We start from the raw sequence: 22,766 nt of genomic DNA on the forward strand, positions 1-22,766 counted from the left end.
CGTTTCTACACAATGTTCCAATACTAGATATTTGTAAGGCGGCCACCTGGGCCTCCGTCCACACATTTACTGAGCACTATGCAATCACTCATGACTCCAGGGCTGATGCCATAGTGTGTCTAACCGTACTCACCTCCATGACTCAAACGAACTTGAAGTCCCTCCTGCCTTCTGAGGGACACTGCTCTACAATCACCTGAAGTGGAGCACCCACAGGGACAGTACTCAAAGAAGAGAAGTTTCAGAGTAGCAGCCGTGTTAGTCTGTATTCGCAAAAAGAAAAGGAGTACTTGTGGCACCTTAGAGACTAACCAATTTATTTGAGCATAAGCTTTTGTGAGCTACAGCTCACTTCATTGGATGCATCTGATGGTTTAATCGGATGCATCCGACGAAGTGAGCTGTAGCTCACGAAAGCTTATGCTCAGATAAATTGGTTAGTCTCTAAGGTGCCACAAGTACTCCTTTTCTTTTTGAAGAAGAGAAGGTTACTCACCTTGTTCAGTAACTGAGGTTCTTCGAGATGTGTGTCCTTGTGGGTGCACTACTACCTGCCCTTCTCCCCTCTGCTTCGGAGTTTGCAGTGGGGACTCTGCGGTAGAGAAGGAACTGGAGGACTCGGGTTGTGCGTGCTCTAGACGCAGCACCAACGGCAGTATGAGATGCATACTGCCCATGCACGCCCTGCACAGACACTGCTACCATAAATCTCCAATGGCACTGGGATGCACTGACACCTGAAGTGGAGCAACCATAGGGGACACACATTTTGAAGAACCTCAGTTACTGCACAAGGTGAGTAACCTTCTCTTATTTCATTCAATATCCTTGAGTCTCAATATAGCATTCTTAAGTTACATTTTTCTTCTCCAATCATTTTCCAATATTTCCATTTCAGGAACGTGGCGAACATGTGGAGTTTTTTTATTTGATCTTACTTGAAAAGCAAGTTTTCCCAAGTCTAATCCTGTCCTAATTTCAGTGCAAGAGAAATAGATACTCATTTTTCTGATAGCCAGAGTAAATCTGAGTATGATTATTACAGCTCAAGTTGGAGATAAGACATTTTCGTTACTTCCAGAATTGGCACTTCACATTTTGTTCTTTCATCTCTTCCTTTAAATGCATCTGTTGAAAGAGCAACAACATTCATGTCCAAGGACTGAAAGAAGTGTTCCAGCTAATAAAGCATAGTTGAGCACTTTGCGTCTAACACTTTAAAAGTGAAAAGATGATAGAGATCACAAAGCAAGAGACTGCAAATCACTTTAATCATATTTTGAGTGGAGTATTATGGTAACCTATAAATAACTAATTGCATAAAATTGCTTTAGTAGTTTCTAGATGGCAGCTTTAATTAACAGCACCAGAGACATTTAGAAGTTTAGAAATGGATGGCATGTAATTTGCCCTTTTACCAACCATAAATTGGTAATTAACCAATTTGATTCACTTCTTCCTATTAAAAGTTTTATGAGAATAGCAAGTTCCTTCTAAATTCAGTCTCTCTTCAACAGAAGGTAACATACTTTCTTTTATCAGTCCTCTCCAGTACTTCAAGATGTTTTCATGTACAAATTCTTCAGAAGTTTAATTAGAAATTTTTATTCAAAGTAAAATACTTATTTGCAAAGTTCTAAAATGTGCAAAAAGTATAAAGTAAACGCTCTGGAAGGGTGTACTATGTTGTTCTCACCACCATTACTTGTTCTAGTTCTAGTCCACCAAAAATAATGTATTCACCAAAATAACAATATATGTAGAGTAGCTGGCTAGAGCGTGACAGAAACAAGAAAATGGCTTCAGAGTGGAACTAATTTGCTGCATTGAATTTTCACTATTACATGGGGAAAATGTGGATTAAATAAATGTTAGCTGGATTCCCCAGAGGCTGCAAAGGCAGAGGCTGCCTCATTCTTAGAACTGTATGCACGAAAATGCATATGCATAATATTCACATGCAGTTTCCACAGTTGAAAACACATCTCTGGTAATTGTGCTTGCATATGACCAATTATCTGTCTAATCAGTGCATTTATGTGCAAAACAGAGTAACTGGACAAGGTAGATAGATATCTTCTGTTAGAAACATTTAAGTTATAACAGGGCAACCTTATTCTGTGTAGGAAAACTTTTTAAAACTATACCATCTGTAGCTTATATATTGTGTAATAGTAGCAGTAAATCCATATTTATTTTAATTTCACACAATGACTGATTAAAATGATTAAACAGATCTTTACTTTGGGTCACATTTGGCACTCAGATGCATGTGCCTGAGTCCACTGGAAGTGGAAGTCAACAAGAGTTACTCATGTGTGTCCACGTGCAAAATTTGGTCCTAAATATGGTTGCTTAAAACAGTTGCTCTTATTTCTTTTTTCACTAAAAGCTAACGTTTCAATAAAGTTAGGCAGGTTGCTTATGAAAGTAGGCCTGAAGATTGAACGCATTCAAGACATAGGGCCAAATCCTTAACCAGGTCTTACCTGCTCCGTACTCTGGCAGACTTCTACCAACTCCACTGGGAATTTGTCTGAGTAAGGACCTCAGGACACTTCCTAGTAAACTAAAATTGGAGAAGATAGGATTTAAACTTTTATAAGAATGACTGTTCTTGTTATCCAATTCATTGTTAAAGACACAGAGCTCTGATTCCTGTATCACTTAAACTGTGATAACTGAGAATAACTCCATTGAAGACAATGGGATTACACTGGTGTAATAGTGGTCTGAGAGGAGAGTCAGATCCAATATTGCTTTGTTATTTCTAGTAGGCAATTTGACTATTTCTATAAACTTTACATTCACAATACAATGGTATACCTTACTTTTTTGTTTACCTTCTTGCCATTATTACTCATGTCACTTTAGCAATGAACAGTGCAAGAAGTTAAGCATTAGCTAGGATCTGGTGAAGCAACTAATAGACTTTACAAGAAGTTCAGACATCATTCCATAAAATACTTAGTCGTTTTCCTGTAGGAATAAAACCATTGTGGGGGAAGGAGGGTCCTCTCCTTTCAGACTTTTTTAAAAATACCTTATAGTTGAGCAAGATGCTCCGCATGGGTTGACTTCTGCTGCCTCTTCGAGCCAGCCTCACTGACTTACATGGGGTTCCATGCCAGTGAAGAGGTCCAACTTTGCAGAGTAACTTTCAGGATCTTCCACAGTGGTAAAAGTTTTGCTGGGCGGTCAGGGGGCGGGGAATGGGGGGTGGGGGGTTTGGATAGGCATGAGAGTCCCAGGGGGCCTGACAGGGGACAGGGGTGTGGATAGGGGTCGGGGCAGTCAGGGGACAGAGAGCGGGGGGTTGGGTAGGGAGTGGGGTCACGGGGGCCGGTTAGGGGTGGAAAGTCCCAGGAGGGGGCAGTGAGGGGACAAGGAGCAGGGGGTGTGTGGATGGGTTGGGAGTTCTGAGGGGAGCAGTATGGGGCGGGAAGTGGCTGGGGGCCAGGTTGTCTGGGGCGGCACAGCCTTCCCAATCCGGCCCTTCATACAGATTCACAACCCTGATGTGGCCCTTGGGCCAAAAAGTTTGCCCACCCTTGGCCTGTAGGTTAAGCAGAGACTTACAAAAGTCCTTAAATCTTCTCTTCCATTCTGCCTGCAAAGGCTGGTGTTTCTCAGAATGACTGGAGCCCCACTGTGAGCAAACGTATTAGGGAGACAATTGCTATGGTGGCCCCTTTTCCCAGCTACACATTGTCACACATGCAAAAAACCAAATTTTACACACAAGCACTTAGGCCTTGATTCAGAAAAGGCTTGCATCAGCTAAGATTGTCCTCCTACCCTGTCTCCACCCTGGCATGACCCCTGCATTGCAGCTTGTGAGGTAACCAGTGTAGGGCCACCTGCAGCAGCCAAAAGCAGTCCCTATGTTCAGGGAATTCTTTCAGCCATTTGCAAGCTGTTTACAGCCCCTGTGTATGGCTGCAGCTGCACAGGGAGAGCAGAGCGGACGTGAGTATGTCTTCCACAGACTTAAGGGTTATACAGATAAAATTTTACTTTTGCTGTGAAATGAAATGCCTGAAATTAGCCTTTTTTCACTCTGAACTTGGATGTGGGAAAGATTTCTGTTTGCAGTTAGAGCATTTTAACACATCAGTTCCTTCTCTCACTTCCTCTCTGAACAACAGTTAATGGTACTTGGTCCTGTGTTGCATCACACGCTATCTCATAAAAGGGTTATAGGTATGTTTTTGTAGTGCAGATAAATGAAATGTCATGCAAAAGGCAGCTACTGGAGTTTCCAGTGAATTCAGTATCTAATAATGAATGCACTGGAAATATTTAGATATTCATCTTTATTTTCCTGTTTCCTATTTTTCCATTATCTATTGCACCTTGTCAATGTTTGCAGTATCTACCAGGTGTTTATCAACAAGAAATAAAAGAAAAAATTGGTCTATCATATCAGCATCTGGGCAGGATTCGGCTTATGTGAATAACGTAACTGAAGTCAAAGTAGCTTAGGTCGACTTACCGTGGTGTCTACACCGCACTGTGTCGACGGGAGGTGCTTTCCCGCTGACTTACCTTCCTCTTATCAGGGAGCTGGAGTACTGGAGTCGATGGGAGAGTGCTCTGCCATTGACTTAGAGGGTCTTCACTAGACCCACTAAATCAACATGGCTGCATTGAGCACAGCAGTGCTGAGGTACTGGTAAATGTAGACATGGCCTTATATGTTACCTTAGTATAAATTACAACTGAGATAAGGAATTGGTTCTTTTTGCTGTGTAAAGGAATAAACCTGGACTGAGTACATTATATGTATTGTCAATTATACTAAACCTCTGTTGAAAATGAAGCTGGTACTTGTGGAAGAGTTGGCTAGCTTGATGTTAGGGAGGAAAATATGAAAGAAATATGGATTATTGCAGATAAGGATATGCACAGAGATTCCTGAATGAAAAGGTGCAGATGATATCAGAAAAGTCAGGTATGCAAATTGGACTCCACCTGTGATTGGTCTGAGTTACACAATCGGGATTTGTGTGTTGTGCAGTTTTGACCTTGTTAAGAGTATTGTGACCTTGAACAACATTTCCCATATTTTGAGACACTTTCCTCTCATATTCAGTACTCACATTTTTTTTCCATCTCAGTATTACTGCCTGGGTCTTGGACTGGATCTTCCCTTGGTATAAATTGGTGTACCTACACTGAAGTCCACATCTGTGCATCAGTTCACGCCAGCTGAGGATCTGGCACATTGACTTTAACAAATACACCCAAAATTACCATCCTCCACTTAGGCCTTCTATTTTCCATGTTACTGTATTCTAGGCTGATAATGCAGTATATTCCAAATCCATTTCTAAAGTCTTCCTAAGCCAATTGGTTTATCTTTGAGGGATAATAGATGGATTTCCTTATTTTAAGATACTCACTATATCATCACTAAAGAGTGTGCAGTGTGCTAATTGGAGAGAGTACCAATGGAGTAACTTTTTCAGCAGTATTAGGAATTCACATAGTATGAGTGAAGTACTGGAGACATTGTCCAGATCTATGCTGTATCCACTTACTCCATGCAAAGAGACCACATTTCTGTTGACAACTGTAGATAGGAGTGTATTCCCAGCATTAAGGGTTCTGTGGTTTTCTTATTCAGCCCATATTTGAAATCTACTCTCAGCTACACAGTTGACAAGCTCTATTCTTTCACTGATGTATAATTTTGGACTGTTATCTAATGCATACCACATAGCCGATACAACCAGCTGGTCTCATGGAAAAATAGCACATAACTGAAAATGCACCTGTCCTACTGCTAGATACTGGCATTGCATTATCTATGGCATGGAGCCTGCCCAGAGCTGTCCAACCCAGATGAGCTAATAATCCAACATATCCCTCTACCATGTTATGAAGCTGCATAATTCCTCTTGCAAAGGTCAGAATCCAAGACACTCGAACTTCCAGAAATAAGATCAAGGAGGTGATACACATGTGCAGAGCTGACCTGACTCCACCGAGGCAGTTCCTTTCACCTGACTATTAGCTGGGGACAAATACCCAAAATCTCACTTACAACTGATGGCTCTGAAATGGAGCATAGATAGGGACTCAAAAAAACTTCCTGCATGCAGAATCATCCTTAAGGGCATGTAAAAATGTCTGCTTGTGATACTCCTTATGCCCCCTTGATAGCCCAAGTTCTAGCCCTGGTGGCAGTAACAGTGCAGTATGTATTTTTGAAGTAAAAAGAACATGGGATCCTCATGGAAAGGGGGTGAGTGGATAATCTCCCTAGTAGATGCAGGGGTTAGAGAACCTACTGTCCCCACCCTTCACCAGCAGTCCCTTCTCACTCCTGGAAAAAAACAAAAAACACACACATACACAGAACAGCCTCCTTGCGATACTCCCCAAGCCCTCTAGACTAGGGTTTTATGTGATTTTTATTGGTTAGGTATCCCTACTCCAGTTTGCCTCTCTCCAGGCAGATGTCCCTTATGACAACAGTCAAAGTATGGGACCTGCAAAGTGTGGGAGTGGAAGAGGAGAACTTCATTTCCTGCCCCAAAGCTGTTCTACTGGTCCTTATTATGGAGTGGGCTCAAAACAACTTTCCATTTCCTCTCCATACCCAGCTAATCTATCTCAGAATTGGTTGAGCGGTTCCAAAGCTACTTTATGGAGGAGTAAATACCCATCAAACCCTCTCAACACATAATTATGGGTCAGAATTTGGCCCTTAGTGGATTTTGGTTGGAAAACCCAATCAAAAAATGTTATTACTTTGTCACCAAAGATAGGAACTTACCAGTGTGTAATTTTGTTTGTTTGCATCTGTATTCCCTTGGGAATGATATGTGGAGAAAGGTTGTCAAATTTGCATGTTAATTACTTTGTTATATAGTCATTAATATCCAGACTGGGAGGGGTGGGGGGGGGAGAGCTGCAGCTCATCGCTACAGATCAAAAGAGATTTTGCAATTTTACTTTGCATATCCTGCCTTTGTTTTTTATAGGTTTGAATGCACTCCCAAAGGAAACACACTTTAATTGTGACTAGATTTCTTTCTTGTTTGAAAGAGGTTGTTAAAACTCAAGGCTGTTTAGCTGGGGAAGCACGGCTCATGCTGTAGTGGCCTTTCCATTTTTTTCACTATCTTAAAAAAATATATCCATAGGCTGAATAAATTGGGTGTAAACCTTCACCCTGATGCTTCATGGTAATGATAATCGCTAGGCCCAGATTACGTGGATTGTTATAACTCAGATGGTAACATTCAGTCAAGGCGACATTCACCCCGGTGTATAGGGCTGGCACAAGATCTATACACCACTTATGTCCTCCTTCATCAGTGTTTTGAAGGCTTATGTGGGGCTAAGTGGTGCACCAGGGTGAATTCATTCTCAGACAACCCTGGGGATTTGCCCTGATTACAGTCTTTGGTGGCCCAAAGCATAAGGGGCCCAAAATTGAACTCACTTCAGTTTTACACTAAAGTAAATTTTCGTTTAAAAGAACCTAATGTTCTGTTCTGCTTTGAAAAGTGGCTCTCTTATTGTCTTCAGTGACTCCAGAGCAGAGCTGGTCAGCTGGCTCGTAAAAACATGCTTTAACTACCAGCATCTGAATATCCTCCTTGTGCATTTTCATTAATAAAAAAGCTTATGAAGGCTTAAGTCTTCCCTCATTGGTACCAAGTGCAACCCTCTTTTCTTCAATGTATGTCCTCAGTCCTGAATCCACAAAGGACTTAGGTGCCTAAGTCCCAGTTTTAGGTGTCACTTGTGATGCACCAAATTCCCCCTCAGCTGCTGCTGAACCTGTAGGCATCTCAAGTCAGTGCTTAAGATTTTGCAGTAAAAGTTCTGTAGGCAATTTTGTTCCTGCTCTGGCCATGAGCACTACTGTCTCACTCTAGGTATCCTGCCTAGCTCCAGTGTTTGTCTGCGTAAGTCACATGCAGGGCCCGATCTGGTAGGCATGCTTCACCTGCCTCAGTGTGCAGGAGGAGGACATCCTTTATAACCTTTATTCCAAAGGTTAAGCTTCTCATCCTTTCTCTGGACCAATTAATATTTCATTATTCAATTATTTAATTAAAGTGGAACAACTTCAATAGGAGAGAATGAGGGCTCAGACCCACATCAGTATACTCCATAGCCTAGTGGGTAGAGCATTCCCAAGGAGACTTGAACTGCTGGCCTGCTACATCCCAGGTGAGTATGCTAATCACTGTGCTAAAGGTTAAAAGAGAGAACCACTTTCCTTGCTGTGTGGTATTAGGTGGTCTCTGAGCACACTTACTGAATTGGGCCCCACAGGGGAATTAGGCAGAGGAACACCTGTCTTCCCCTAGTTCATGGATCACTAGCAGAGACCAGCGCCTCCCTGCAGCCCAGACTCTGCGCCTAAATTTTCAGGGTAAAATTTCCATAGGTGCCTATGTTTCTGCTCTGAGCATGTGTTCTACTCCCTCTAGGTGCCCAGATGCCTCTGTCCCCTGCCACTCTAAGATCCAGAGTGAACCACAAACTGGGGTAAGAAAGGCATTTGGCTGTCTAAATCACGTGCAGGGCCTGATCTTTTAGGCATGCTCAGAGGCCACCTACCAAATTGGATTGCATAAAAATCCAGCTGGAGGAAGTGGTTGCCAACTTTATCATTTTTAACCCAGTGGCTAGAGCACTTTCTTGGGATGTGGGAAATCCAGGTTCAGTTCCCCCCCAATCTCCCTCTGTCAGAGGAGGAGAAAGAATTTGAACAGGGATCTCCCATCTCTCAGGGGGGTGCTTTAATCCTTGAACCTGGGATATTTTGTTATGGGGCTCCCTCAATCTCTCCTGTTGAAGTGGTTCCACTGTGGCTAAATAATTGAAGGCTCAATTGGAGCAGAGAGACTGGACCCAAGTCTCCCACCCCCCTATACCGCTGATCTGTAGAATCTCTCTTTCTGGCCCAATGACTCGTTAAGTATTTATTCACAATGAAACAGTCATTGGGTCAGAGAGAGAGAGAGAGGTGGGATGCCCCAGGTCCCGTTCCCCTGCGCCAATCACTCTTTCATTACTTAATCCGCATTAGCAGAGCTTCAGCAGGAGAGACTGAGGAGCCCCACATCAGAATATCCCATAGCTCAGTGGTTAGAGCACCCTGAGAGGTAGGAGACCCCTGTTTAAACCCTTTCTCCCCCTGAGGATGGGGCAGAACCTTGGGCTCCCCAATGAGTGCTCTAACCATTGGTCTAAAAGCACCAGATCCTGCTGCCACTGTTTTGTGTGGAGCGAGGCAGGCACCTAACTCATCCCCACAAGAAATGCCTTAGGTGCCTATGGTTGCCTGACTTCAGGTGGCGAGTTTCTGTTCCTGGATCACCAGCAGACCTATGTGTCTCCCTGAGTCCCAGATTTAGGTACACCCCTCTTATCAGCATCTCTCATGGGTTGCTTAGACAACTCTCAGCCCAATGTGCTGGCCTTTGAGGATAGCTTTCTTAGGTGCCCATGTCAAGGTTCCTTCCCCACTCTGAACTCTAGGGTACAGATGTGGGGACCTGCATGAAAGACCCCCTAAGCTTATTCTTACCAGCTTAGGTTAAAACTTCCCCAAGGTACAAACTGTTTTACCTTTTGTCCTTGGACCTTATGCTGCCACCACCAAAGTGTCCAACAAAAATAACAGGGGAAGTGCCCACTTGGAAACGTCTCCCCCCAAAAAAAATCCCCCCAAGCACTACACCCCCTTTCCTGGTGAAGGCATGATAAAAATCCTCACCCAAACCATTGGATCTTAAGAACAATGAAAAAGCAATCAGGTTCTTAAAAGAGAATTTTAATTAAAGAAAAAGTGAAAGAAAAACCTCTGTAAAATCAGGAAGGGAAATACCTTACAGAGTAGTCAGATTCAAAACATAGAGAATCCCTCTAGGCAAAACCGTTAAGTTACAAAAAGACACAAAAACAGGATTATACATCCCATTCAGCACAACTTATTTTATCAGCCATTTAAACAAAACAGAATCTAACACATATCTAACTAGATTGCTTACTAACTCTTTACAGGAGCTCTGACCTGCATTCCTGCTTTGGTCCTGGCAAAAGCATGACACAGACAAAGAGGACCCTTTGTTTCCCCCCCTCCAGCTTTGAAAGTATCTTGTCTCCTCATTGGTCATTTTGGTCAGGTGCCAGCGAGGGTATCTTAGCTTCTTAACCCGTTACAGGTGAAAGGGTTTTTCCTCTGGCCAGGAGGGATTGAAAGGTGTTTACCCTTCCCTTTATATTTATGACAGCCCATCTCTTCCCATTCCATGTATAGAGAGCCTAGACACTTAACTAGTCTTTATGGATTGCAGTGTTGTTCCTGTGATTTTTTTAAGCACCTAAAAGTTAGGCAATATGACGCTCAGCCTAAGTCCCTTAGTGGATCCCATCCAGACAACCTTGAGTCATGCAAAATTCAGAGAACAAAATCATGAGGCATTTTGTAAACATGAGACAGGTAAACCACTGTCTGACTCATCTGTTCAAATCTTCAGACTTTCCTTCCCATGTAGCATGAAATAAATTCATTGTTAAAAATGTCTTGAATGTGTAGAATAGATGCAAAAAGTTATAGTAAAGTTAAAAGTAAGAAATTTTTTAAATAAAATATTGAGATTTTCCGGAGAAAGGGATTTCCCAACTCAGATAAGATTAGAAGTGATATGATTAGAAGTGCTTTTTGTGACCGTTTTAACATTTTCAGTAAAAAACAGCTTATATTTCTTGCCGCATTGGAAACCCTGAGACATTGCCATTGAAGAAAGGATGGTTGTGTGAAAAACATGATGGATTAGGACTGAGTACATCTGGACTCAATTCCCAGCTCTGCCACAGAGCTTTCTGTGATCTTGTGAAAGAATCTCTATGCCTCAGGTCCCCATCTGTTAAATGGGGCTAATAATACTGCTTTTCTCTCGCCCTTTGTCTGTTTAGATTGTAAGATTTCAAGGCAGGAATTGTCTCCTACTTTGTGTATATACCGCACCTAGAACAACTGGGGTCATGACCTTGACTGGGGCTGCCAAGTGCCCCTATAATACATACAATAAATTATAATTGTCCAAAGTGAGTGAATTGAAGACAAATGAAAGAGATCATAAATCTAGGTATATGTGTGGTAGGAAGAAGTGCTGCTGTTTTGGTCTATTTCTATTCTGTATCCCCTATATTCTTCTGTTTTTTCATGTATGTCAAGGACACTCAGAGCTCTGTATGGGGACCCTTTGGAGGGCGGTTTGTGTAAGGAAGGCTGACATCTGGAATAAAAATGTTATATTATTTTGTGGAAAGTAAAATTTATTTTTTCAAAATCTGATTACTGTAATCTGAGGAATTGGAATTAACACAGATGAGGAAATAGTTTAAGTAGAGTACCAGTATTAATGCTTTCTTTACTCTACCAACAGGTATCACTGTGGATAAGTATGGATTCATTTACTTTGTTGATGGTACCATGATTCGGAAGATTGATGAAAGTGGTGTGATTACAACTGTAATAGGTTCAAATGGTCTTACATCAACGCAGCCACTGAGCTGTGACTCTGGAATGGACATCACTCAGGTAGACACCACTGATTTTCATGCATTGTTACCATTCAACACATTGTGGAAATGGGTAACTATTTAAGGATACCTAGTTAATCAGTTAACACTGGGTGGCACAAGATTTCAGACATGTTTTTAGAGCAGTAGTGATATTTGATAGTGTATAAAGCTTACATTAAATCATTAATATAAATCTAGGACAGCTAATATAAATAGAAAAAGTATGCATGTGACTTTACCGAGTGGTCCATATATGTATTATGTGTGTGTATAGGTGCTTAGACTAATATATACGGTATGTCTACACTCATTGCTTTAAAAAGTTACAAGCTACTTTTAGGTGTGTCCTTTAAAAGCAGGTGATATTAGGATCTGTATAGAAGGTTTGAGAACCTTCCTTTAGCCCAGCTTTCTGACACTATTGTGCTTGCATCACTTAACAGAGAAGAAAAATGAGATATTGTTGCTATCCAAGTCTCTGCTAGGGAGCACTATGGAAGAACTAACAAAATAGCAGCTAAAGGATACAGAAGCTCCAGCTTTTCAATACTTTTTTAAAGTGCTTTTCAATTCCTAATTCAAAGACAATGTAACAGAAATTGAACAAAAAGGTACTGTCCCCATCTGGTTTATATTAAAAACCAGACAAACATTTATACGCAAAACAGCCAGCCTTTCAAAGTTAATGGGTAGCAACTCTAAAAGGCAGATGGTGTAGGCCAGGTTCTGCTTATTCAATTCTGGCTCCAAAATAAAATAAAATTTGTCTGCTTCAAACAACTAAAGGGAGTCAAGGACTCAAAACAGTTACATTATGGGATGTGTGTGATTGTACCTAGAGCCAAATTGGTTGGTTTTGGTTTCGGTTTTTAGTTTTCTCCTGTGTATTTTAATATTTCGCCACTGGAAACCACAATTGATACATAGAGAACTCACCTGATCTGAGCTGTGTCTAATTTCTATCGAGGATTTTAATGGTAGCAGTTTACCATGAGGACCTGATCCTGCGTTTCTTGAAGTCAAGGGAGATTCAGGCGTACAAGGACTGCAGGAATAATGTCCTTGTTTGTATATAACAAGCTTCACTGTGAAGCCACGATGGTGGTCACGGGCCAGATTCGGCCTTATGGGGGAAAAACCTGCATAGAGTGGCAAACTCAGACATCCAAATCACAGTTCCATTCCTGTCCTGTCAGGGAGAAGACTGTTCTCATCTCCCACAGAAAGTGCCAGGGGTTCATATTGCCAAACTAGTGGATGTCCTGGGAAACACATGGACTTCATGTAATCTCTGATGACCCATGCCTTCCCCACAGCTGCCTATGCCCCTAGTCATGCCACTATTATCTGCCAGATATCTCCGTGGCTACACAGTAGCAGCCAAGAATGAGACCTTGGGGGAGTTGTTAATGCATGGAGCATATTTTAACTACTTCTTGGATATACATATAGCAACTGCCTGCAGCGTATGTGAAGCATTAGCTACCAAATCAGATATCTCTAAGGTCTATAAGGAATCACATCATGTGGAACTTCTGCTCCCTGGCTGCCTCGTTTCCTAGCTCTGGATCTGCATGGAGTCCCACTCCATGGAGCTCAGGCAGAGGGAACATCTCCAGTATCATGGGTAAGGAAAAGCATACCACTGAGCTAGCTCTTTTACTATTCAATGTCGTTTCCCCCACTGCCATTCTGACAGGTTTAGTGCCTTTTCATTTGTGAAAGCAGAAATGAAAATGAGTTCTGGTGAATAAATCCAACTGGTTCATTGCTGGTATACTATAGATTGTACTATCAGTGGAAATGGTTTTCACTGCATGTTTATCATCACATAGTGGTGCAAAAGCTACAACAAACTGAGTGATCTAGATGTATCCTTACTGCGTAGACCAGGATAGTTTTGAGGTGAATCCAGAATGCATAGCAATAAATATTCAAGATACTGGTATTAAATGATAGCTTTATAAAGGACACCTAAAAGTATATGGTTTTAAAAAGGTATCCAATATAATTCATATTTTAAAAATCAAAATAAGGTATTAAATCCATCCTGAATACATTTTGTCAATGATGTCATCTCACCCTTCATATGTTGAATCTTTCCAGATACAAGCCCTGGAATTTGTATCTGCAATTTATAGAAGCATCTCTTGCTTTTTATTATTATCCCATTGATTTTCTCAAGGTACATAGCAAAGTACTCCCTAAATAAGTGCCCCAGATTAAATGTCCTGTGGAATTATTATCATGTGCCAGCAATGCCCCTCTGCCATGTACATTGGTCAAACTGGACAGTCTGTATGTAAAAGAATAAATGAACACAAATCGGATGTCAAGAATTATAACATTCATAAACCAGTCAGAGAACACTTCAATCTCTCTGGTCACTCGATTTCTGACCTAAAAGTGGCAATTCTTCAACAAAAAGACTTCAAAAACAGACTCCAACGAGAGACTGCTGAATTGGAATTAATTTGCAAATTGGATACAATTAATTTAGGCTTGAATAGAGACTGGGAGTGGTTGAGTCATTACACAAAGTAAAACTATTTCCCCTTGTTTATTTCCCCCCCCCACCCCCACTGTTCCTCGGACGTTCTTGTTAACTGCTGGAAATGGCCCACCTTGATTATCACTACAAAGGGTTTTCTCCCCCCCCCCGCCCCCCCCACTCTCCTGCTGGTAATAGCTCATCTTAAGGGATCACTCTCCTTACAGTGTGCATGATAAACACCCATTTTTTCATGTTCTGTGTGTATATAAATCTCCTCACTGTATTTTCCACTGAATGCATCCGATGAAGTGAGCTGTAGCTCACGAAAGCTTATGCTCAAATAAATTGGTTAGTCTCTAAGGTGCCACAAGTACTCCTTTTCTTTTTGCGAATACAGACTAACACGGCTGTTACTCTGAAACCTGTAATAAATAAATAAAGCTTTCACTTTAATAGGTGAGTTGATTATGAAAGGGTTTAGTCACATATTTCAATACCAGTTTTGAATAGAAATATGTCTTAGAAATCACTAAGCACATGTCACTTACTTCCATCTCAGACTTGACGAAGGTGTTATTCCTGGTTTGTAAGGAAAAGAGATTGGGCTGAGGTAGCTGCATGGTAAAGTGATGAATTTGCTCCTCTTTTACCTGTACAGAACATAGCTGAACTCTGTTTTGGTCACAACACAAGTCAAATGAATTTAGTGTTTTCGGCCAGATTTTCAAAAAAGTTCAGGGCCAGATATTCAAGTACTCAGCACCTGCATTTGAAGACAGAGTTTCAAAAGCCCTCAATTCCCTTTTTGGTACCAGAATAAGGGCCAGATTCTCAAAAGGACTCAGCATCCATCACTTCTCTTTGAGACAATAGTGGCCAGATTTTCAAGAGCCCAATGTGCTAGGTTATTTTTAAAATCTGGACACTTGTTTTGGTGCATAAGTGAGAGCTGAACTCTTCTGAAAATCTGGCCCCAAATGTGGGTCCTGAGCATTGTTGAAAATCTGGCTGTAATAATCACTTGCCTAATTGACCAAACTGTCAGGAAAAAATGGCACAATTAATGCACTCTGCTTATGAGAAGCCCATTTCTGAAGCATCACAATTATTACTGATTACAACTGAAATGAATCAGAAGGGCTGTTGGGGAAGCTTAATAGGATCTGATTCTGCTCTCACTTACACCTGTTTTACACTGCTATAGTTGAGTGGAGTTTCTTTGGATTTACAACTGTAAATGAGAGGTGAATCAGGTCCTACATTATGTTTGGTTCTAGCAATTCCTAACAGTATTTAACTCTGTAGTGGGCTAAAATTCACATGTAAAAGAGGAAAAATCTAGAAGAATGATATAAGCCTTACTTCTTTCTGTCTTCACTGCTATAGAATATCAGGGTTCGAAGGGACCACAGGAGGTCATCTAGTCCAACCCCATGCTCAAAGCAGGACCAATCCCCAGTTTTTGCCCCAGATCCCTAAATGGCCCCCTCAAGGATTGAACACACATCCCTGGGTTTAGCAGGGCAATGCTCAAACCCCTGAGCTATCCCTCCCCCCTTTCTATGGAGAAAGCCGAAGAGGGAATGTTGGTAGAAATGTCCACTTCCTAATCCATCATGTACCTTCTTCCCATGATAAATATGTGGCCTGATTCTTTACTGCCATGCACTTTGTTTTGTCATTTCCTCAAGTGTAAAATGCTATAGGTCTGTATTTGATAGCATTCTATACCCAATCGGGACTCAGTCCATACAAATACAAATAACTGCAAAGGTGCAAGGCAGTGGAGAATCAAGCCCAAGATCTCTTCCTTAGCCTGTAAATGGTGGCCTTGTCCCTTCACTAATGACAATTCCACTAGCGATGACTCTTTGCCAAAGCGATAGCTGCTGACTGATTGATAGTGTTTGTAACTGTCACCACTGTGTTCTAATATGAAAGTTCTTATTTGACTATTTTCTGTCTTGACATTTGCACTTCATCAGCCTTTGTTCAGCAGTTCCCCACTTGATGGATTCCATATATATTGTGTTACTTCACCTAAAATTCAAAGCAACACTGCAAAATATTTTTCTCCTTCACAAAAATGTGACAAGATTTACTTATGGTGACAGTGTGTTCATACAGGTCAAGTTAAGGGATATGTGTTAGAATGATGAGTAAGAGGGAAAAGCCCAAGTTATGGAGACATTTTTGAGAACATTTCAAGCACTGGACACCCCTCTTTTAATTAATTGTAAATTGCCAGAGGGAACTCTACTGATAAAGTTCTGAAGGTGAAAGAGAGAATGCTGCAAAGTGAAAGTAAAGATGCGTGGACTGATTTAAAATGTGACTTAAGATGTCACAAATGCAAACACTGACAAATCTCTTGCAGTCAGAAGGACAGCAGGCAATACCACCATCAATGTCTTCAGAGGGACAATTTGATGAAATACATGCTTGAAGACCTATTGAATGGAACAGAAATCTTACAGAACGCTCTGACCTCCCTTGAAGGAAAATGTGAGAACCTGTTTTACAAAATAAACAAAGCAGATAAATACATGACTTCTGCTGAGGTGCACTTACATGCAATAGAAGATTATGTGGAAGACAGGAAAAAGAGCCAGTGAATATGAGACAGATGCATGCCAATGTAAAAATTAATTTGATTCTGGAGTGAAGCACTTTTGAACAATGTTGAGTGTGGAACATAAGAAAGGGGTTGCAGGATCACATTCATTTCTTTGAGCAGAATAATAGATCTATTTGCAGACTGAAGGAAGATGCAATATCTCCAGAGAAGTTTCACTACATTTGTGCTATTGGTGAAGCTAAAACCTTTTTACTTAAACTCAGTGGAACCACTTTGACTGATCAGCTGTGCATCTTCCCTATTATGTGTTTAGACATTTTCATCCTTGTATTAACTAACAAGGCTAAGCCACTTGTACCATTGGAAATCATACTTCTTCTGGGACACAATTCTGCCTCTCCTTCACAGGTTAAAGAAAAGATCAGAGACGAAAACCCAGCCACTAGTAATATCTATGAGGAGGAAGAGTCTGTGTGATAAAAGAGTAAAGTGGTCCAGAAACCAGTCCCCTTTTTCACCATGTTTAACTTCAGCGTTTACTTTGTTTCTCTGTTTAAACTCAGCAATAATTCCATTTGGATATTAATGGCTTGGTCATTTTACAAGAGAGAGAAATAAAACAAAAGCTCATCAGTAGTGTTTAAGGTGGTATAATACAAATAATAATGTCTCTTAAAAAGGTAATTTAGGAAACACCCTTTAACATATGTGGTATTCCTGTATATACAGGAGCTATGGAAGCTTTCTAATCATGCTGTAGGAATTCTATATTTGAATTGTGCTGGAGACCCTTCTGTCTAACAGAAAGAGGATAGCCACTTTGTTTTCATTTGAGCAGATCAGTACAAAAATAGACTTGCCTTTTATTTTTTGTCCTCCCTCTCTGAGGCTTATGATGATCTGTTACTCTAGTCATGTTTAGTGGATGATACCATAAACATTCCAAGTCTCTGAGCACCATTAAGAAGGATTTTGCAGAAAGACAATTGCTGCTCATATACTTGAAATCAATAAACAAAGCAAAAACCCCACCACAGAGTACAAAAATGATGTCTTATTTCTAGACCTTCAACTCTCACTGAGGTCCCTTCTTTAAAGAAATAAAGTAAAAAATGAGGTGTTGCTCTTTGTTGTCCGTGGATGATCTAAACCTGCTATTTCTCCAATTAGTTTTTAGGAAAAACAGTAATCAGAACCCACATTTTGAATGCAAAAACAATCAAGGGGGGAGGACCCTTTTTAGGAGTTGGGAAAGGGAGGGAAGAACCCTTTACTGACCTTCTCTATACATCATAAGGAAGATTATACGGGACATAACCCTTTTTAGTTTTTTGGTAATTCCCGTTTCATTAACGGGCGCTGAGGGAACTCAGCACCTCACAGGGTCAAACTCTTAAATAGAAATAATGGCTCTGGGGCCTATGCAATCAGACCCCCAAATAACAATAAACTTGTCTTTATGGATGTGATTTTAGAATATCAGATGGAAGGAATGAACAATTCATCGGAGCCAATCAAATTACCCTGTCAATGAATGTGAAATACCATTCACACAAACATGTCACATGTGGTTTGGGGGCCTCATGAAAGAACAGCAAAAAAAGACCACAATTTTTCTTCCAAAAAGCCCCAAGTGACTATTTGTATTAGTCAACTTCAAACTAGCAATTTATTTTACATTTCTTCTGTAAATACAGTACCACTGAATAAAATACTCCTAAATTTTAATCAAATCTTTTAAAAATTGCATTCCTCTTTTTCCATGTTGTTTATCTGTGCTATCGCAGAGGTATTTAACTTAGGGAATGTTAGATGCTTCATCTGCTCTGTGCTGAAATGAAAGATCCTTGGCAGACCTAAATTTATGAAAGACACATTATGAAGTGGATTTTTTCTGCTTTACATTTAGAATAAAATAATCAGTAAATCTGTTGTTCCTAGCAGCAATAAGCACTGATAATTGCCAGCCTAGATACTGCATATGCTGCTGTTACATGAAAAGTAACATTTTTGCCAATGACTTCTACAAAGGATTTCATAAATCTACTCTGTTTTTATATGATAGGTGTCATATTTCATCTCTCTCACACTCTGTCACATATGACATTATCTAGCTAGGCAAAATGATAATGCACAGGCATGTATACATATAATCACAGCCGGATCCAAAGTCCACTGAAGTGAATGGATCCATTGACTTCAGTAGGCTTTGGATCACCATCAGAGCTGCCAAGTGTTTTGAATCCTGGGTGACTTACATCTGGCAGCCTTGCAACCCATTCCCGTAGCCCGTCTGAAGTCTCATGCATCCAGCTGGGCTGCAAAGAGAGTCTGTATTTGCTCCTCTAGGCCACCAGAGGGCTGCTGCTTCTTCTCCTCAGCCTCTCATCTTTCTTCTACTCCTTCTGGGTCCGAGCAGGGAAGGAGTAGGTCAGGGTGGCCAACCTGTGGCTCCGGAACCACATGCGGGCAGTGATGAACTGCCAAAATCTTAACAACCGGTTCCCTCCTCACCCCCCAGGGGGTCGTGGCCTGCCCCCCGGGACTCCTGCCCCATCCAATGCCCCTCCCTGCCCCATCCACCCCTGTTCCCTGACTGCTCCTGGAACCGGGCAGGAGGGTCTCATGGGCCACCGTAGTGGGTGCCCACCCTGCCCCTAAGAGCCAGAGGCACCTGCCAGGGGGCGAGGTGGGAAGTCCTGGCAGGGCTTACCTGGGGCGGCTCCAGGGAAGCATCCGGCAGGTCCCTCTGGCTCCTAGGGGCGGAGTAGCGAAGCTAGGGGGGAAACAGGGGGAGCAACCAACTCCGTGGGTGCTCCGGAGAAAATTTGGTGGGTGCAGAGCCCCCACCAGCAGCTCCCCGCCCAGCCCTAGCTCACCTCACGTCCGCTCCGCCTCCTCCCCAAACGTGCCACCCTGCTCTGCTTCTCCGCCCCCCAGTGTCCCACGAATCAGCTGTTCGCGCGGGAAGCCTGGGAGGGCTGAGAAGCAGGCAGCAGCTTCGCGCTCAGGACCAGGGTGGTGGAGGCGAGCTGGGGCGGGGAGCGCTTCCCCTGCGCCCCCCCCCCCACCTCCGGGGTTACTTGCTGTGGTGCAGGTGGCCCTCCTCATGCCCCCCCCTCCCCACCCCAGTTCACCTCCGCTCCCCCTCCACCTCCTTGGGCCTGAGCGGGAAGCCGCCGCCTGCTTCTCAGCCGTCCCAGGCTTCCCACGCAAACAGCTGATTCGCGGGAAACCGGGGGGCGGATGGGCAGAGCGTTCAGGGGAGGAGGCAGAGGTGGAGTGGAGGTGAGCTGGGGCGGGGCACGGGGCAGGGAGCTGCTCTGCACCCACCAAATTTTCCCCGTGGGTGCTCCAGCCCCGGAGCACCCGCGGAGTCAGCGCTTGAGGTGCCACTTTTGGCCAGTTGTTAAATTTAGAAACACGGGACAACCAGTTCTAAAAGGGCTTCTAAATTTAACAACTGGTTCCTGCAAACCGGTGTGAACCGGCTCCAGCTCACCACTGCATGCGGCTCTTCAGAAGTTTACTTGCGGCTCCTTGTATAGGCGCCAACACCAGGGCTGGAGCTACAGGCACCAACTTTCCAATGTGCCGGGAGGTGCTCACTGCTCAACCCCTGGCTCTGCCACAGGCCCTGCCCCTACTTCACCCCTTCCCCCTCGCTCCTTCCCCTCCCCCCAGAGCCTCCTGCATGCCGCTGATCAGCAGGGAGGCTGGCAGGCGGGGGGGAACTGATGGGGGGCTACTGAGGTATTACTGTGGCTCCTGGCAATGTACATAGGTAAATTCTGGCTCCTTCTCAGGCGCAGGTTGGCCACCCCTGGAATAGGGGCTGGAAGAGGCAGGTGGCTGGCAGAGAAAGAAGAGGGAGAGGGGTTCAGCCCTATTCCTACCCCCATGGCACCTGGAGAGCCACCCAGATAGCCTCAGCTACCTTCCCATCTAGCACCCAGCACGCCATCTACCACATCCAGCCCACTGTACACCAGACAGCACCGCAGGTACCCCAGCATCCACCCACGTATCATCCCATGACATCCTCCTCCCCAGCCCCATCCATGCCACCTTTGGCTGACCAAGGAAGACCCCCCCTGAACTTGGATATCCCTGAGGCTCTTTGGGGAATGAATCCCAGGTGTAGACAGCTATCCCTTTTCGAGGCTTCACTGCCCTTCTCCCCCATCCCTAATGGCACAGTGTAATATTCTTGGCTGGTGCTAGCCTGGCCCTGCCTAGTATCTGTTTCATTGCAGACTCAGTGTGATTTAATGTAGCTTCAAATTGCATTAACTCCTCATCAGATTTCCACATGTAAATCTGGCAGATTGGCAGGGGTCAATATGGGGAACAGCTAGATCCATACTCCGCCCATGGGGCCTCCTCCACCCAGTGCCCAACCCCGGGAGGTACAGTAGGGGATCTTGAAAGAAAGGAGCTATGGAGATGGTATTTCACAGGAGGGAGGTTCCCCAGTGCAGTGTCCCCTCTGTGTGTGCAGGCAGAAAGAATGATTGGTTCTTCGCAATTTATCTTCCATCCTGTGTAGTTCCTGAACTGCCTGAATGAAATCTCAATTAGCTGCTTACTTTACTTTTTATTCCTTAAGCATGAGTAACCTTTGACTGCATCTCTCAGTTAAAAAGTGTTTCAGTATGACGGAATCTAGTTGATGAGTTATTTGTGCCCGTGATACTTGTATCCACGGTACTGAATTAAATTGCCAAAAAATTTTGATATTGCTTTGCCAGTTTGGTGAAATCCTTTACGGGGCACATATTGATGACTAAGTCCAATTTTTTTCTTCTGTTAAGATGAAATATTGGGCAGAAGTTATAAATAAAAAGTAAGTATGGGATACTTGCAAAAACTACTCCCAGGTAACTGGATAACTAGACCTGATGCCTGACACCATGCTGACCAAACCCAGAAATGTCTGTAAGAAATACAGCATATAGACATTATATGAAAACAAATTTCAAATAGTCTTGTGAGGATACAACATACAACAAAGTTTGCTTTAAACCTATTTGTCTTCCCATATGCCACCAAGTGGCTGGCTGAGGACCCTGACTACAGTAGAATTGGTGCACAGCTGGAGAGTGGGATATTCTGACCCCGTGAAGGACCCCCATCATAGACTGAAAGTCACCCCTGTGTGAACACTCAGCAGTAGGCCTGAGCACTGCTCAAGTACCACTTAAGTTTTATATTAAGAATTACATTAGTGGCGAGTAGACCTTGTGCTGGCCCCCTGAGCAGGGGAGAATTTCAACCCATGCTGGATCTTGTCAAGGGGGCTCACTTCATCGCAGCTAGCAGAAGTGTCCTGAGGGAGGGCCAGTGGGGCTAGAAAGACTCATTCCCATCCTGGCACCTGTGAACCTCCCTTGCAGACATCTTTGTTACTTGGGTTGTATACAAAGGCAAGGTTTTGGCTCTTCAAAAATATTTGCCAGATGAACCTCTATCCCCAGAAGACCAGAATGGGATGGGAATATTAACAAAGCTTAGGTGACAGAACAGCAATAAGAAGCACTGACCAAGAATTAAAAGGGTGAGATTTGATAGAGGAATAATAAATATATTGGATTTTTTAAAAAAAAAAAAGATTAGAAAGCCTGACACACTTGTGCATGCTGTCTCTCATGAGTGACCTGTATTCCTGCCAGTGGGTTTGTGGATATTATTAAATCAGCCCAATCTGTATATATTTAGTCAAAGATCATCCAGGGATATAGCTTCTTTCATTTGTTTTAAGTGAATTAAAAATCTGAAGATTTCCTGGGAGCTGGCTTTAGTGTCTGTAGTCCAAACCTTTCAAGATACCTAATGTAGTCCCGTTTGGCTTTCGGAAGTACTGCAAAGTTAAGATTAGAGAAGCTATGTGGACTGGCACAATCTTAGGGTTCCAAACTGAGAATATGGTAATCCTCAACTTCTGAGCACAGCAATCACCAGAGCTGGCATTTCCCTCTTCGCAGAGCTCCATCATATATTTGGATTAAAATCCTGGCTCCACTGAAGTCAATGGGGAAGTTTTGTCATAGATTTCAGTGGGGCCAGGATTTCACTCTTGGGTGTCAGAGTCTCCTCTCACATGGTATACATCAGGAGTAACTTGACTGAAAT

The 22,766-nt window shown here is 42.8% G+C and overlaps 1 protein-coding gene across 15 annotated transcripts in view; it reads left to right on the forward strand.

The window, feature by feature from the left end:
- The window catches only part of TENM1 (teneurin transmembrane protein 1), a 1,415,133-nt gene that overhangs the window by 1,328,114 nt on the left and 64,253 nt on the right, over positions 1-22,766 (forward strand). For all 15 annotated transcript variants that reach the window (XM_075132522.1, XM_075132521.1, XM_048862940.2 and 12 more), the window contains one exon: positions 11,424-11,578. In XM_075132522.1, coding sequence (XP_074988623.1) covers positions 11,424-11,578 — 155 coding nt within the window. The remainder of the gene's footprint in view (positions 1-11,423; positions 11,579-22,766) is intronic.

Source organism: Caretta caretta, chromosome 9, assembly GCF_965140235.1.
Source record: "Caretta caretta isolate rCarCar2 chromosome 9, rCarCar1.hap1, whole genome shotgun sequence".
NCBI lineage: Eukaryota > Metazoa > Chordata > Testudines > Cheloniidae > Caretta > Caretta caretta.